The 18,460-nt window shown below is 41.7% G+C and overlaps 1 protein-coding gene across 2 annotated transcripts in view; it reads right to left on the reverse strand.

Annotated features, from left to right (window-relative positions):
- The window catches only part of PTPN14 (protein tyrosine phosphatase non-receptor type 14), a 110,685-nt gene that overhangs the window by 6,552 nt on the left and 85,673 nt on the right, over positions 1–18,460 (reverse strand). For both annotated transcript variants that reach the window (XM_058835799.1, XM_058835800.1), the window contains exons 12-18: positions 17,240–17,318; positions 14,089–15,578; positions 11,322–11,465; positions 10,052–10,270; positions 6,450–6,578; positions 5,275–5,509; positions 3,141–3,304 (exon numbers count right to left, since the gene is read on the reverse strand). In XM_058835799.1, coding sequence (XP_058691782.1) covers positions 3,141–3,304; positions 5,275–5,509; positions 6,450–6,578; positions 10,052–10,270; positions 11,322–11,465; positions 14,089–15,578; positions 17,240–17,318 — 2,460 coding nt within the window. The remainder of the gene's footprint in view (positions 1–3,140; positions 3,305–5,274; positions 5,510–6,449; positions 6,579–10,051; positions 10,271–11,321; positions 11,466–14,088; positions 15,579–17,239; positions 17,319–18,460) is intronic.

Here is an 18,460-nt window from a genome sequence, read left to right on the forward strand (position 1 = left end):
GATACCCACTGGTTTTGAGGAAGTTCTTAAGCAGTTCAAGATACAAAACTGAAGAACAGCTAGCCTATCAGGCAACATAAACAGCACTTTGTAATGCCTGCTTGCAGAAACACCAAGAGGAACTTAGCAAGTCTTTTGACTGAGATTGCTGCTAACCCTTGGAGGCCCAGCTGAGCACGGAATCTGCTTCCAGGCACATCTGAAGTTTCCTGGAAAGTTTAAAATAAAAGTCACGCTGCATATCCATTTCTGTCCATGTATATAAAACTCAGAATCACCATTCCATGTAAACAAGTATTAACTCATAGGCTATCACTTTCTGAAAACAAGGCCAAATATTCTGCCACATACCCCAACAAGCTGTTATAAAAGGACATCTCTAGAGAGTCAACGAGTGTAAATATTTGGGATGAGTAATGCCATATTATTATCAAACAGGTGCAAAGAAAAATGGAAGCTCTTTCCACTTAACTTGGCTAACTTGGAGAAAGCCTCCCTGTGGACACAGACGCTTATGGAATGGTCCTTGCTGAGCAGAGTCATGTGGAGCCTGATCTCACCTGAACAACTGTAACAAAAATGTAGGCCAGCCTTGATCTGCAGATAATGTTCCTCCCTCAGCTTTTTTGGTGCAAGACAGCTCATTGGGTTTTAGTGGGCACACAGCGATCCATGCACCTCCTCAAAATGGAGATGGCTTTGCCTTATCTTGGAAATGAAAGAAAACCCCATCCTGCCTATTCAGCCTAACTATTTATAGCCAGATTAGTATTTGATTCCAGGTAAGGAGGATCCTTGAATTCACCTTCATTACAAGGTACATGTCAAAAAAATAAAAAAATACACCTAATGCTTTGCTAAGCCGGCACTTGCAAACAGAACAAACAAAAATGCTACTTACTCCTGCCTCCCATGTGAAAGCATGCTGTAGATGCAATCATGAGTTAATGTCCCAGTGCCAAGTCTGGACTAAAAGCTGATAGAGCAGCTTCTCAATTACTTTCTCGGACTATGTGTCTACAGCAGTAAGGATGTAATGATGTGACATTTACTTGCCATGCAGCAGTTACTGAAACTCTATCCCTGCAATGAGATACAGCTTTAGACTCAACCAGCCATTGCCCAGAAGCTACGGTGACTGAAGCTGTATAGAATTTGCTTAAACATGGCTTTTTACCTAAACCTGAAACCTCAGGCTCAGAGTTCTGTTTTTTTGTTCCAGCACTGCTGCAGGCTTTCTAAAATTGTCTGTGTCAAAATTTTCAGACCCCCTCCTGATTCTCCTTCACTGCTAAAATGTTAATAGCATAATCCTTGCTAGGACACTTTCTTGCTAGAAAACCAATTCCTAAGACTAAAACGTTTTAAGTGATAAGTAATTTTACTTCAGGACAAAACCCCAATAAATTCTACTACAGAATAAATGAAAAGGAGCCCCTCTGTGCAGAATCTGTCACAAACTAAAAACATACTGTTAAGATTTTTAATCTTTTTTTAAATTACGTTTTAACAAGCCAAAACCATTAACTGGGTACAATCTACAGAAACTTAATGAAAACTGTATTCATTGTAATGATGATTTTCATTATTAATCAAGACAAAAGAATGCTTTAATTAAAGGGCATCAGAGAAATCCCTTATTATTGAGCACTATCATCAGGTCCTAGTGAAGTTGATGAAAAGTCATATGAATGATGTCAAGGCTCACCCCTATACATAGATGTTGAAGTGCCAAAGCTACTCTTTGCCCAATGGGCGACTTCTGTAAACTTCAGCCTGACTTCTGTAATCTGAGGTGGCCAGACCCTGTTGCACAGCCCTTAGAGTTTGCTTCTGTGTGCATACTGTACACGCTGCTGTAAAGCAGACACATGCTGTACTGTTGCTCACAAGCAATTCAGGATGGCTCTTTTAACTTTCCAGCTTTCCTCTGGCATGCAGAAATTTCATGGCTGCTATGTGGACAACAGAAGCCGTCACTTCCATGTGTCAGTGCATAAGGAAAGTCAAGCAGGGTCAAGAGTCAGAGCCATTGCCCCACACTGAGAAGCAGTTAGCACTGGGAGGCTGCTGGATTCCCAAGACACATCCTCGTGGGCCCTTGGCCAGGATACCTTCTCCTTTCCTTTTCTCCTCCAAATAGAAAACATAAGAACAAAGTATCAGCTATGACACAGATCTACAGGACAGCTTCACCTTCAGTGAGGCCCAAGCAGAGTTGGAGATTTGTCCCAGCTGAACTGAACCCAGGATCTTTAAGGGTTTTGTAACTCCAGAATGATGAGCTGCTGGAGTCCTCAGTCTTCCCTGAACTCACCCAGTGGCTGATTATTGGGAGGGGCAGATGATACATGTCTATTTGTCACTCTTGCTGCATTCTTATCTCTACAAGCAGCTTTGGTCTTTGAGCATTTTCTTTGGCAAGAGAAATCCCTGGTTTCCACAGTTGTCATGAAAACTGTGGCACATTGTTAGTCAAGATGTGATGTTCTTTCCACAGTTGTCATGAAAACTGTGTGGCACATTGTTAGTCAAGATTTGATGTTCTTTCTAGACAGTTTCCCAGTGACAGATGAAAATTAAGTTGCAGCCCATGGCTGCTCTACTGGAGCTCTTGTTCTTAACTGCAGACTTTGTTACTCGTAATGCTGGCTGCAAATCCTAAAGCCCTATTCCCCACAAGAATACATAAATGCACTTATTCTTAAAACACAGTTAAATTTCATTCCAGGTGAGATTACAAGTGAGGAAGGAGCTCAAGGAGAGAATTTAGAGAGCAGAAAACTTCATTTAGAAGAGCAAGGACATTATTCTCTAGCCTCTCTCAGGCAGTGCTTGCGAAAACACTGTCTCTAGACTTTTAATTAGATACAGGTATGAATTAAACTAAATTCTTAAAAGAGGGAAGAAAGCCCTAACTTTGAATGTATTAAAATAATCCTACTAAAAAAATGCGTAGTATCAACTATTCAGAAAACTACAGCAAGTAACCTGCCACGGGGAACCTCTGCCTGCCACATTTAAGGTCCTTGTCTTGCTCACAAAGGTGAAAGCACATCAGTGCCTTCTAATTTCAACCTCAGAAATGTAGCCAGTTAGCCAAGGGACGAGCTTGAGGTTTGAAAAAGAAGCTGACTTACTTCATTATGCTCCAAGCAGCCAATCATGAGCTCTGTTAGGATCACCACTCCAGTCCTCCCCACCCCTGCGCTGCAGTGCACCACGATGGGCGGGTTGCAGGTGTTGCTGCTGTCCAGCACGCTGTTGGTGTGCCGACGCACTGACTGTATCTCCTCCAAGTAAGCTGCAAGAGGAAAAAGCAGGCAAGGTTGCAAACATCTACATGTCTAAATGTAAAAATTAGGAGGGGAATGGGGAAAGAATGTGGAAAAATTATTTTCTGTCAAAGTGGCAGTAAATTACATTTTTTACAACATAATAATGATCTTGGCCAGGGTGCGCTGAACAGCACTGCATCCAGCAATTACCAGCTGGGTGTCAATTATTACTTGGGAGTCTGCTCCTTTAAATTAAATAGTTCTTTTAAAAAATTAATTTCTGTTTTCCCCCTTGCAAATCTCCAGGTCCCCTAAGCAGATGATTCTAGACATTACTTACAGCAATTCCTGCTATTAACAGGCTGGGATCAAAACAACAGCTAAGTCCCAATTGAAACTACTGCCTGTCAAAGCCAGTATCAGATGGGAAGCGAGCATCCATCTGCCCTGTTTCCTTTCTTCCTTCTCCCTTCTAGACTGTGACAGAATCTCCCCCCCACTCTCTGCTCAGGGTTTGTTTCTCAATAGCTACAAGCCCTTCTGGGAGATCACTGCTGTTTTCCCTGAAGCCATCTGCAGAAGGGACTCGGGAACAGCTGCCTTGTGTGGCTGTCCTAGCATCACTCAACACATCCTGCTGTCAGACCACTCTGAGAACCTCACATGCTGGAAGCTCACGGCTTCCCAGCACTCCAAGTGCAAAGTGAGACCTGAGCTGAACTCTCCTGCTCTGACCCTTGGTGTCAGGGCACTGCAGCCCCTGCTGTCCTCTCCCCACAGGCACGATAGAGGCCTACCAACATCAGAAAAGCTGCATTTTAATGCACACAGGGAAATGGGACTCTAAGTGATGGCAAACAATGGGAGAGAGGAAATGGGGACAATCAGGTTCCAATTACTGCCACGCCCAACCACAGCTACAGGGGTTGGTAGGAGAAACAAAGTATGAAACAAATGAGGAATTGGGCAATAGCTTTTCCTTGAAGACAGATTCCTTGGTACTCCTTTGCTGAAGCCAAAATGTCATTTTTCATTTTTTGCCTTTGTGACACACCTGGGAAAAGAGGATGCACTATTTACATTGAGCATATACCATGCAAAGGAGAATGCATAACTAAAGGACTGGAGCTGTGGCAAGACTGAAGTAGAACCAATGGATCTTCCTGAGAGAGGGCTTAGCTGCCACAGAGCTACACTGCAGCTGCAAAGCTTTCAGCAACTAAGAGGGCAGGCATCTCCAACACATCAGTACACCATGTACGCACTCCTTCAGTGGTAATTTAAAGATGTCTGCATCATTCCCTAGTGTAGTGCCAGAGATGTGTCTTAAGTTAAATAATGGTTGAATTCCTATTACTTAATATGGGAATGCTTATTACTTGGTAAGAATCAGGAAGTGTTATTAACACATTACAGCTTAACATAATAGCTGTATTTTCAGAAATGCACAAACCAGGACCATATGTAATTGGGGAGGCCCTTAAGCATTGCCTGGGTACATGGTAGTTACAAGAGTGGCAGTGAGTTCAGACTTACTGCATGTGTGATACAGCCCTCTGCTCTTTTGCAAAAGGAAAAACTGGAGGTGATGCACCATATTTCAATAGCAACTGATCCTCTCTCACGTAGACTTTTCTAATTACATTTGTGTACAGCCTATTATCTCCTACATTCATTAGGCAATTGGGAAATGGTAGTAATTTACACCAACAGATCGACAAGCAGAAGTATCCTATTATTTAAAATTTTTTGAATTGTTGGCACTGCTGCAGCCTTGGATTTTTCCTCCTGCTAATCACCTTAGCTCCTACCTCTGGAATCTCACTTTTTGGTTTTTTTCTCCAAATTGCAGCCAAGTTATAACCTAGTTGAGGCCTATATACACCACAACAGCAACCACTTGATATCAAATTCCAGCTGTAACTAGGTACAGTGAACTGAATCCAGTGTGAGCAACCTTTTTCTTGATGTATCATGCAAAATAAAGAAATCTTACATAAAAAGCCTTGGACTTCTTCTGGACACCCATGGTCTGGCCAGTCAGTATACTGCAAATGCCACACTGTCCTCTCTTGTCCAGAGAGAAGATGCTTGACCTTCAGACCAGTAGTTGCAAAGCAGCCAGAGTCTGTGCGGAACTTGGTTGTCACCTTGAACTTCCCATAGGTGGCTGAGCTGTGCTTAGAGCCCAGTTTAGGCCAGTAACGATGGCTCTTACTTCTTCCTCCCTCCTTGATAACAAAACAAGACAAAAAGCCATTAGTTTCTGCAATTATAATTCTTTACAAACAAAAGGCATAAAACTCTCTGGATAAGCCAAGTGTTCTTATTTTAAAGCACTGGAAGAGTAAGGAACATCCCACAAAGTACAGAAAATACCCATTAAAACTTAAACCTCTCAGACATGTAATATTTTTAAGGGTAAAGCTACTTGAAGACTCTTCTCATGATAAAAGACAGCTGCTGCCTACAACACCTTGGTAAATATTCTCCTCCTGGGGAAGACTCTCCTTTAAATAGAAGGAGAATATCTTCAGCAGTTTTTAAGTGTCTGTTCTTGATCAGCCTTGGGAACTGGACACTGACTTGATATGCTCCACTATTCCCTGTGCTTGCTGAAAGCAACCAGGCATGAAGCCGAATGCGGTGTTAGTTAACAACAAGTGCCAGTTTTTACAACATAGCACATAGTTCTAGGATTACAATAGGAATAACTGTTTTGCTTGGCATAAGAATAAAAAGTTGTGGGGTGTTTTTGTTTGGGGTTTTTTTTCTTTTTTTTTCACGTGGACACCTCTATGGAAACAACAGCTTCTGGTCTCTTTTCAGCTGATAAGAGTGATGGTATATAGAATTGGCCCTGGACAGTGTGGAAATCTCTGTCATTTCAACCAGGAGCAAGTTCTGCGCTCTCACATTCCAATGGAAACATCTTTGTTTGGTTTGGCCCAAGCAAGGGAAAGGAGGGCTCCTGCTCGTTTCACTTTAGCACTTGCCAAACTGAGTGTCAGAAAGTTAGGAAGCATAGTATGAGAGCAGTACAGGCATATGTTCAAACAGAGCTGGAAGAAAAAGGGGATGTTGATAGAAAAAACAGGTTACTGGAGTGGGAATAGATGATAACAAGAGATCGGCTCACATCAGAAAGTACTATTCTGTGATTTCACGTACCTCTTCAGCTGTGACCATGGCTATAACATTCACCCCCTGTTCCCACACCATCTGCCAGAAGTCATGGCATGTGTGTGGCAGGGGCCCTTGGGTAGCAATGTAGTGCCACTCCTCTCCACCTACAGTCACCTGGGAGAAAGGGAAGAAGAAACAACCAGTCAGCACCTGAATTTTCTGCAGCATCTGTGCCAGAACTGCAATTTAAACAAAAGAAACTACAGAAAAATCTTTACTTCTTTGTTCTTCTATTTTTGGTCAAAATTATGAACAAAAGTCATCCTCCCGATAAGAGCAAATCTGACAAAACATAACCTTCAGTGCTTCTGTGTCCTGTCTTGATGCCCATAACCATAAAGCTTTGGCCTAAATGCCATCTATCCTTCTTGCCATTGCATCTGGGTCATACAGACAAAAAAAAACAGCAATCAACCAAAAAAAATTTAGGGATTGTTTTGAGGACCTGTGTCTGATATGGCTTAAATACAAATGAGCAGCTGAGTGACATCCCTGGGCTTGGAGACAGACCCAGGATGAAAAAAAGCTGAGGACCAGAGGAAGTACCTACATGCATTAAAAAGGCATCACCCTGCAGCAAGTTAACACAGGGTAGTGCAGAATGCCCAAACACAAATGACCCCATGCCTGACGAGCTAAAGACTTCTGCTGGCTAGGACCTCCCTCAATTATTTTCCATTCAGACAAAAGTGATTTTATTAAACAGCCTCTTCCTACACTGGTCACTGTTGAAGATGATGCCAAGCCATCCCTAGAAGACGCAGCTATGTCCACACTCTGCACATAATAGAGCTCGATAGGCCTGTTGCCAGCTAGAGATAAGATCAAGACAAGCTTAATTTCAAGTTAATTCTCTTCCTCATTCACCCTGGGTTTTTCAGCTCAGAACCTGAAAATTACCATAAAGTAAATCCAGCACATCAAATGTCTTTCAAACACCATGCAAAATTTAAAATTACCCAGAGCTGTAGTCATGTAAATCTATTTCCCAATACACAACTGGTTTACCAACCATATCTTACAGAAATATTTGTGTACTTGCATGACATGTACAGAAATCCTTTTCAAAGCATTAACACACAGATTTAAAGACTATAAATTTTGTAGTGCCCTGAACAGAGAGCATTACCTCGCAGATAGCCAGTATACAACACTGCTTCATTTAACTGAGAGACGCAGTTAAAAAAAAAGTTGTGCATAAAAAAATCACAATTTTATGACACATAATTTGCTATACATCAGGAAAGGCTTATAAAAATGTTTTTCTAACATTTTAGGTAAAAAACCAAAGTGATTTTAGAACTGCTACACATCATTTCAAAAATATACTTACCAGAAGAACCAGGCAAACTCATTATTTTGGAAAGTTCAAATATTTTTCCTTCTCAGGCAAAGGCCTCCTAATTCTGTTTATTAGCCCAGAGCCACTTCTCCCAAAGTTATAAATCCCAGAGAAAAAGATTTACAACAAAAATGCTGACACATCCATAAATATCAACACACTAGCAGACAACGCTACGAGGAACAATCAATAACTCTGACAGGTTCAACCACATACTGTGTTTGAGATATAAGACTTTGAATACATTCTCAGAAATAAAATCAATTTATTTCTTTGTCAAACAACTGTTTATTAAGCTGAGATGCTTGGGGTTTTACACCTGTAAATAACATAGCTCTTGTGTGATACCAAGTTTCTCACTTCACTGAAAACTGTTCAACCCTGTATATCAGCTCCTTTTCTTTATTTCATACCATGCAGCATTTTCTTTTTTGAATGATGGTTAAAAACGGCAAGACCACCACTGGTAGACTTCTTAAGTTCTTTTACTAGATGAGAATTAAGACAAACTGCACAGCCCTAAGCAGCATCCTGTACTTGGACTGATGGTCTGCAGCCATGAGTGCTAGTACAGTGTTACTGAGCTTTTTAAGTCAATACTGACCTGACACAGTCAGATGAATTACTCTTAGGAACCTTTGTGCTTAATCCGTAAATTTAATTACAATTTTTCTCTTTGGTATAAATTATCATCTTTGTATCTTAACAACAATGATCCATGGTAAATAAACAGGAATTATTGTAAAACTGTGGGGTTTGCAGACCAAGCAGTGGGAGCTGGAATCCTCCAGGCATGGATCTTATCAGGATGATAGAGGAGTTTTCTTTGTCTACTGACTTTTGGTCCAAGCCTCCTGGCACATGACATGAAAGGCCCATAAATAGTCTGAAGGGAATGGGATGCCTGGAATGTTTACTGCATTCTAATGCCCTAACTGCAGGAAATTAAAAATTAAATATTGGGCTGAAAACACAGACACACACTGTGCTGCTGAGGTAAATTTCACAGATGCAATTTCACCTGCTAAGCAAAAGCACATCTGCTTGGCTTCTGAAAGCGCGGCTCTGAGTGCAGGAGGGAAGCCCTGCCAAGGCCCTCTGTCAGGCATCAAAAACACTGCTGCCTGTTCCTGGGTGCTCCACGGACACAAGATGTGTCTGTGTCCAACAGCAACACAAAAGGTGAAACGTGGGTGCAAAACTAGCCAGGGAAAATAGCATCATTTAGGAATATCTTCTTTTTCTCCACCTACTTTTGTAGGTAGAAAATTTGGGGCTCAGAAATTCATCATCATAGCAATGTCTGATTATCTGCTTCCTACCAGGCTATGCAGAAAAGTGACAAACTGCCAGGATCCTGGTTCAGAAATTGTTTTGAATCACCAGGATTTAACACTGTAAATCCCAGCCAAGGCCAGCAAGTCTCTTAAAACTTTTAAAAGGCTTTTAGTCAAGGAAAATACTAATTTAACAGGATGTCTCATTCATTATTTTTGAATAATTTCTTTTTGATTTGGATTTTGACAATGAGAAAATGCAGACGACCCTCTCTTACAACAGAATCTGTCATCTGATGCAGAGGATCAGATTACTATTACTTCTCTCAGGGTACAGTAAAATCCAACAGAGGACTTTTCAAATAGTGCTGGAAGCTTAAAGGAAAACCAGCATCTGCAGTCACTGGAGCATAGTTCACTGTCAAAACTGACCATGCTTGTAAGGTCATCAGTGAGGTCATCTCTTTAATTTTTTCTATATTGAATTAACATGAAATCTGAAGTTTCTTGTTAAAAACGTAATTTGAAACATGGAAGTTCAATGCGGTTTCCAGTCAGAGATGCAGGGATCTTATTGGAAAGGTCAGTGCATGCTTTAAAAAATTTCTTTACCACACTGCAGGCATTGGGGCCGATTTAATGCATTCTCATGAGGTTTGAGAAACACAGCACCTCTTTCGGCACTAACCAGTAGAGTCATTCCACAACAAGCTGGCAGAGGTGGGCACAAAAAAAGTCAGGATGCCTCTATAAAATGACTTCCCAATCTCCAGCAGTTAAATCAACTTATGCATGTTAGTTAATAGGGGACTTTAGAGGTGTCCATGGAGACATACAAAGGTATAACGATGCATCCTAAACCTTTTCAGGAGCTCCAGAGGTACAGAAGATGCTGCTGTGCAGCCAGAAATGCAAACAAAGCTTTAGCACACCTTCATTTGCCAAGCAAAACTCAAGCAAGCTTTTACCTTTATGTGTGAAGCATTGATGTAGCCTGTATTGTTTTCTTTGGTTGGCACCAGCTCCACTCGGTTCTCCTCATAAGGAACAACCTCCCTGATGCGGTTGCGCTCCGTGTTTTCAGGCAGGGCAGCAGTGGTGAAGATCCCATCTGCCTTTTTCTTTGGAATCTGCTCATATTCTGTAAACACCATCCCCTCCTCCAGCTTCCTCCTCAAGATTTTGCACTAGGGTTTAACAGAACACAGCACCAACACATTAATGCTTCTGGGAAGAATAGTTACCACTAGACCTATCCATCTGTTCTTTAAATTCCAATACACAGCCATAGCATTCTCTCACTCCTTCTGCAGTTATCTGAGGAAATATGACACACCTATTTCTACCAAGTGAAACCACTGGCAAATTTTACAGTTTTACATTCCACCTCCACATTTTTGAAGACTGATAGCATAAAAACCAAACCTATGCTAAATAATCTTGGTTCAGTAAGAATTTCAGTATGAATATATGATTTCAATATAATAGATATTTTAGTGTTTTGGGTTTTTTTCCAGGAAGACGATTGTACAGCAAGAAGCATGATGTGGCCCACATTTTCAAAATACTGCCCTAACTCACAAGGGTGCAATGTCTGTGGTTGAACACTACACCATGCACAGACAAGGTAGAGATGAAGTCTACTACTCCCTACCTACTCCCCGGGTACCAGACAACACAAGGCCGCAAATTTCTAGCCAGAAAACCAGGAAGATTCTTTGCAAATTTGTTTCTCAAATCTTAACAGCAGCAACTGTTTTTAATATCTCAAATTCCATATACATGCACACACCTGTGTGTGCAAACATCAGGAGGCAAATAACTTTTTTAAAAAAAATTTAATCCCATTAGAGACATTAACCAAACTCCTTATCTGTATCAGAACATGAAAGACAGTATCTGTGGGTGAGCACTGCAGAACTTCGCCCAATCAAGTGAAAAATGTGCAAAATGTGAGATTTGCAAAATGACAGATTGATCCTGTATGACATTGTACAGTCAGGTGAAACAGAGAAAAGCCTCCTTTTTCACTGGCCTCAGTAAATGTTCAAGACATTTGATGCTTTGCCTGCATTCAAAGACATACCAGTGCTAGCCATAGACCTTCTGTGTTAATGGCTCTGAAAACTTTTAAGAGAATTTTTTTTTTCACATTTTAAATCAAATTTTAGTATTTTAGATACTTCATGCTTCTGGGAACAAAGGGAACAAGCAACATTTCGTGAGGCTCCATCTTACCCTCTCATCCATTGGCACCTTGGTGACTTCATCCTGGCTGTCCTCCGGCACTGGAACCCTAGCAACTGAGAGTCCGTTCAGTGCTGCCAACATCAAGGGCCTCTTCTGGGCCTCCAGGCCTGCCATCTTCTGCTTTTCTAGATTCTTTTGGCAAGAAAAGGCACGTTTTCATCTCTGTGTGATTATTTATAATGCCAGTAAAATGCTGGAATGTTTTTTTAATCTCCAAAATCTGCAACTCTCTGGCCAAGGAATGCAGATGATCACCATTAGCATCGTAAATTCAAATACAACCTCTATTCTTCCTGTTATTCCTCAAAGGCCTGCTCCTACATGAGCACAGAATTTTAATTTCAAAGAAGCAATCCCAGCATGTAATACAGTTTACATGCCATCAAAAGACACACAAATACAATCTCAAGCATTTTCCTGCAGACATTATTCTGAATGCAGGACACACAAAGCATCACCCTGTTACGTTAAAGTAGCACTACCAAAGCCAAGATACCTGGGGCATCTTCTGAAAGGCAATAATTTCAATCTATAACAACATACACTAAAACACAGGCCATTGTTTCTCTTCTGTGATGGTAATACTTAAAATGAGAAGTCTTCTAATGCACTCAGCTTTTATGGGGTGATTCAAACAGCACCCATGATATATTCTGCACTAAAATCTGAGCTCACATGTTCCAGAAATTGAATGCAGTAACAGCCAGGGAGTGATATTATTTATCATATTCATGAATAATATTATGGTATGATATGGAGAACCAGAGCATGAATTTTAAATTCATCCTGCTGCCCCCTCCTTATGCCACTGGGAATTGAAGCATCAAAAAAGACAGAGCATCTCCAGAACTACCCAAATTAGGAATATTTTATTCCATTTCCTTAACAGCTCTATCTGCTGGATTTGGAAACATGGATAAGCAGAAGGGATGCCTGGTTCTCAGCACACATATGGAAGCTGTGGACACCAGATGGGCCAAGCTCAGCTCCTAGAAACACACAATTGAACCTGAATGCCCTCAGACATATGTATATGCCTTGATTTTTCAAAAACCTGTGACCTTGTTCCTCACTGGGTTCCTCCAGAGCACAAGCAAAAACACAAACATCCAAACCCACTCTGGCATCTTTTTATACTTTGAGAAAGCACGAAAAGTATTTTCCTTTGTTTGGGAATTTTATTGTTTTTACTGCTTCAAAGGTGAAAGAGAAGAAAGTCTGTGCTTAACAGATCATGGTCACCAAATTACCATTAATATAACACCTGATTCCTGTGACAAAAGGAAGGTCCACACATGTCAAGATTCCTCATCTAGGCTGAAACCACCTGAAAAGCTTAATGCTAAGGCTCCCCCTTTACTTTCAAAGCAACAACAAATAAAGGACCTTTTGACCGAAGTGATCTGAATGGCTATTGCAGAGAAAGAATATTCAAGCATCTCTTCTCATCTTCATTTCCACTCTAAAATCCTGTAGGCTCCTGCTTTTCACTAAATTTTCTTTCATCAGAAGATCAAAAGAGCATATGCGTGCTTGTTGTTATACCAATGTCTATTCATTAATGAAAAATCAGGTTTATAGTCAAGTATCTATTTTCCATTTAAAGTTTAAAAGTTGTCAAGGACTAAACTCAGTCTCCATGTTGTAGTTTAGTAGCTCAGGTTGTATTGCTAACAGTTACATCACCATAAGGATGCCCAATGGACAAAAACAACAACAGATATGTTTGGAAAATTTCCTTTGAATATACAGTAGTATTTAAATCTAGCCAGTTATTGATCTAATACAAACCCTTTTCTGCTTTGGACTATTTAGATGCTTTATTATTTTTTTCAGGAATTGTTTTTGTTTCAGACCTCAGTGCTGAAAACAAGACCCACGGCATACACTTGAGTTTCTGTGACTGTAGTTGCACTGCTTACAGAACTACACCATGTACGTATGTAGGTCACTAAGTGATAAGCACCCCTCATATTTCTTTCATTGCCTTTAAATACTTCTTATTTTAAATTCATTTCAAGTTTAACAGAACCCTACTTCTCATACTTGAGTGCATTTTTAACAAAATAAACAACCCAGATGCTCAACCACACGGCCTCTACATCTGCTGCTTCTCTATTTAGATATCCGGTTCCTTGGTTACTGGCAAAACCAACAATTCATATTCTAGGGCTACCAGGGTTTTATTCAGATAACTATGTTACATAAAGTGGCAGGAAGGGAATTAAAGATCATTTAAAAAAAATTTCAAGTTGCCATTATGTTATGTGATACTTCACCCAACACCCTTGCAAAGGAGGAATAAAACACCTTGCCAAAACCACAACCTCCCACCCATCTCAGCAAATGCATTCCAGACTCGCCCTGCCCTCAAATCCTAAAGGGAAGCAGGCATCAAGGGCTTTGCATCAGCCTCCTCATCCCCAGCTGCCCGCCCTGCCACCCACCTCCAGCCAGCACTGCTGCCAGGGTGGTGGCATCCTGAGCTGGGTCAAACACAGGTCTGGCCAGCAGCCAAAGAGCCACAGCTGAGGCAACAGACAAGCCCAAGCAGTGCACGGGATCAGTCCCCTCAATGGCCCACAAAACCAAATTGTATGTGGCACTTAATATCACATTTCCCAACTTTAGGCAAATCAACAGCTTCCCACACACGTTTCCTGCAGTTTACTGACCCAACAGTTTTCTGGTATGGAAGTTGACCTGTGTGATTTCTCATTTCCAAGAAGCCACCACAACAGAGGAAGGCACTTACCCTCATCATGATCTCTCTCTCTATAATGCTGTCCTCGATAGAAAACATTTCAGACACAGGCCTTTCCTTGACCGGTTCTTTCTTGACCCGCTCCTTCACGCTGGTGAGGTCAGGCTCCGAGATGGAGGGCCCCAATGAAGACCCATTTATTGCCACTTGATCAGTTCGAGAGACACTGATGGCTTTGGAAGGCCCTGGCCTCATGGCCTTGGCCCTGGCTACAGCCACAGAAATGCTAACATGGTCCTGCCTCAGTGCCCCGTTGCTGACACTTTTACGAGGCCCAGGATACTCCGGAGGAGGTTTATTTGGTATTCTAGCCAAGGCAGCTTGCAGTTGAGCACTGTACTCCATGTTCTCGTGAAGGGCTGCTATCCGGGACACAGATTCTTGCGTTTCTTCTTCCTCTTCGCTCTCACTGCTGTGTATCAGCATCGTGGCATCGGAAAATGTCTTTTTGTGGTGGTAATGAGGGACTTGTTGAACTTCATGCCCCATCTGAACCGACTCTTCTGGCTGCACCTGCTCCCGCAAAGTGTTCCTGCGTGGCAGAGGAGCGTTTAAAGTTTTTAAGGCCATGGCTTCTATCCCACGCACCATATTGCTGATGACCTCTAGGCTGTGGCGCTTGTTCACCGCCGCGTGGTGCTTCACGGCCATGAGGGGCTCGCTGACCTCCTGCAGCGACTGGCGCACCACGGGCGAGCTGTCCTCCTGGAAGGTTTTCACTGAGAGCTGGACCTTACGAGTGACCAAGTCAGGGCTGCTGCCGCTGACGTACTTGTGCCGGTGGCTGGCCAGGTCGGGCGTGCTGGTGGCAGGGCGCGGGCGCGGGTACGGAGGCGGGGGTCTGAAGAGATAGTTCTTTAGCATGTGGGTGGTGTTGTAGCTCTGGCTGCTCTGCAGCTGCATGTTGGCCAGTTCTGGGGTGCTGACCGTGTGGGATATGGCGCTGGCTGCTGTCTTATTCTGAGCAGTATTGTTCGGGTTCATTTGGTCAGATGGGGCCACAGGCTTGTTATAGCCAGCCCCCTGAGGCCCGTAGGTGATCATGTAAGGGGGCCTCTCTCGAATCTCAGGCTGGCTGTAAACTAGGTCTTCTGGCTGGTTGTAAGCATGTGTGTTTCCAATATTGAGATTCCTCAAAGACTGACTTTGGCTATCCATCTGGATCACCCCTCTCTTCATTTGCCTCATGACAGTTTCATAATCTGGAGTTGGCCTGTAAGACGGGACGATGATTGCACTGTGTCTGTGGCTGGGGATATAGTCTGCTCTCATGATGTCACTTCCCGGGATGCTCAGATTTGAGGACATTGGAGATGCCTGGATGAAGTTCTGTGAGCGATTGAGGGAGTTCATGCTGTGGGCACTGCATACACTCCCATTGGGTCCATTACCATTCAAGTAGCTAAAGTCCATTGGACACCTATCCAAACTGGTCTGAGACCTACAGTAGAAAGTTTCTTCATTTCCATGGAAAATGCTATCTGTGTAGAGAGAGAAGTGTTGACAATTTTAACCCACAAGGACTTATTCACTGTTAACAAAACTTTAAATGCATCAGTCTGCACCAATGAGTGCAGAGACAGCTTATTGCACAAGTGCAGGGAATGTTTGGTCTTGGGAGCATCCTTGAGCCATTGAAGTAGAACTAAAGCAAAACTACCCACTTAAACATTCCCAACACTTAGGAAAATATAGTAGTAGTTAAGAACCTTGTGGGAAACATGAAAGGGGTAAGAGAGGAAGTGTTTTTGCCTGAGGTGGCAAGGAAGAATAAAGGGGCATCTCCTCCCTCAGCATCGTGAAAGGCTTCAGTGCTGCTGACACCTTAGAACTCCAGCGCTGCAAGCATATGGTTAACCTAAAAAATTCTCTTGTCTCTTCTGTTGATACACAGCTGTCTGAGATTCAGAGTATCAGGGGACAGTGAAATTGGAAATCCTATTTTAGACCAATCAACAGTTTTGAGGATCAGAAGTATGACACATTTGGGTGATCAAAGCTCAGGAAAAAAGAAGAAGGAAAAAAAAAAAAAACCCAAACAACAAACCACGCTACAGATGAACTATAGAATGTTAAATACTTCAGCAAAGCATACCTGAGAGGAAATCAAGACTAGTAAAGATCATATCCTGGACCACATCTTTACTGCAAGACTGTCCCTGTTGAAAATCTTGTAAGAAAAGAGTAATAACTTCCCACACTCTGAAATCAGCTACGTTCTTTAGTAATGTAGAAAAGTCTGCTGTAAAACTAAGGGAATTTTACAATTCTTCTAAAATTGAGAATATCCTTCACAGCCTCACCTTCACAGTGGAGCAGTAGCAGCCACTAAGTCATCTGTATGCAAGGAACTCTACTAAAAGGCTCCTTTGAATATTTATCAAATTCTACCTTAAAAAGAGTCAGATCCCACAACCCAAAACACTGACAGGTATGATTGAGAGTTTCTCTGCTGGTTAGAGCACTTCAACTGTAGCTCTCATGAACTGCAAAGAACAGCAGCCTAACAGTCCTGGCTACACGTATTCCAAAAGGTGGGGTGGTTAAGCGAATGAGACTCAAGGTGTTTAGGGGGCTAAGCTCTAGTCCCAGACTTGATCAAAGTAACCTGGCAAAACCTCTTAAAGAATTTATTTGTCAAACATGGGCATAAAAATAGTTAAACCTCCTTGTGTCTGTAAGGCTAACTATGCAGGCAGACGGTGGTGAGAAATCAGCAGAGAAGGTTGTCTACAGATACAGATTCATGGACAGAACACTATGATTTCTCCTACAGTAAAAGCTTTTTGCTCTCCCCTTTTCCCTCACTCGGTTTCTCTCCCTGGCCCCAGCTGGCACTGCCTTTGAGTACAGCCATCATACTCCCTTTAGAAATTATTTTTTTCAGCTCACTGAACTGGAATACCAAGTTTAAGGTCCATATAATCATACGCAGATATTTTAGGGAAATTTGAAAACTGAAATTGGACTTCAAATGGAAGACTTACTGCAACATTAACCATAAAACCACTAGTTCTCCTGCAGCAGCAGCAGCTCTCGTTTGACCATGATGACATTATAAATCTGGACATAAGGCTTAGAAGCTTCTTTGCATACACATAAAATTGAAGTACATTAAAGGGAAAATATATGCTCCTAGTACCTTGTGAATTATGCGTTTCAGTGTAGTGTTCTCCACACTGGACATGCATAGGAGGCAGTATAAAAGGATGTTGTCTTGGCTGAAATAAAAGCACAAGGAAATAAAAAAGCATTAGAACTTAATTTGCTACAATTTTTGCAACTAAAACGGGAAAAATGGTTCATAGCCCTTTCCACTGAATACTGCTCTTTCTTACCCAGCCAAAAACACATCTTGGCAGCTCCTTATAGAACAGAAAATAACTTTTTGTAAATTGCTTGCTAAATTTTGTTACAGAGCCCAAAACTGACCAGTTAAGATTCCTTTAAGCTCAACCACTTCAAAAAACAACATCCATAATTTCAGCTCTTTTAAAATTCTTCACATTTTTATTAAAAGACCTTGCCCTTAAAGAATTAAACCCAAACAAAACAGGCACCTAATCAGGACAAAAGCAGACATGGAACAAATTCAAGGACTTGGGACACTGTTATACAAGCAACAGGACCACATATGGACTTAAAAGAACTCCGTAAATTACAAGAACATTGAATTCCTTAGATAATGTATTTGAGTTTACTCTAATAACCTGCACTGAAACAAAATATTTAACACAAGCTATAGAGGGGGCAACTCAGCATTAAATCAGCAGGATAATTTACAGAAAATAAATCAGAGCTGATGCCATATTACTCCCCAGCTTTGTCCCTTGGTAAACCAACGTGTTTTGCAATTCTACTTTGCCACCTGCACTGCAATGTCCTGTCTGGTGTCACAGAGCAAAGTTTATGAAAACATATTTCAATATATGAAGTAAGCAGAAAGACAAGGAAGACACTCCTGTCTCATGAATGTGTCTTCCTTAGCAGCAGAATAAGGGCTTTTCATCCAGGCTGATTCATGTAGTTCAACCTATTAAGGAATACTGTGGATGCCCAAGGCAAAAAACCCCACATAATCTGCCTTTGCGTGCACATGCACCAAATGAGCACCATGCAAGTTTGCTAGCAAAGAGGGGGTGGGGAAGGGGTAAGATTTAAATTTTCTAAGAAAATTGTGAGAAGGAATATGAATTAAAGATACTGAACTCAGTATGAATTCTTGCATACAAAATAGCTGTGTTAAGCCAGAGTTGGAAAACAACAAGAAGTCTTTTTGCTACAAGAATTAGTTCCAGAGGTATAAAGCCCTAGTCTCACTGAACAACCTGGGCCAAGGAGACTGCTGTTGATAATTTTAGTA

The sequence above is a fragment of the Poecile atricapillus genome, chromosome 3 (genome assembly GCF_030490865.1).
Source record: "Poecile atricapillus isolate bPoeAtr1 chromosome 3, bPoeAtr1.hap1, whole genome shotgun sequence".
NCBI lineage: Eukaryota > Metazoa > Chordata > Aves > Passeriformes > Paridae > Poecile > Poecile atricapillus.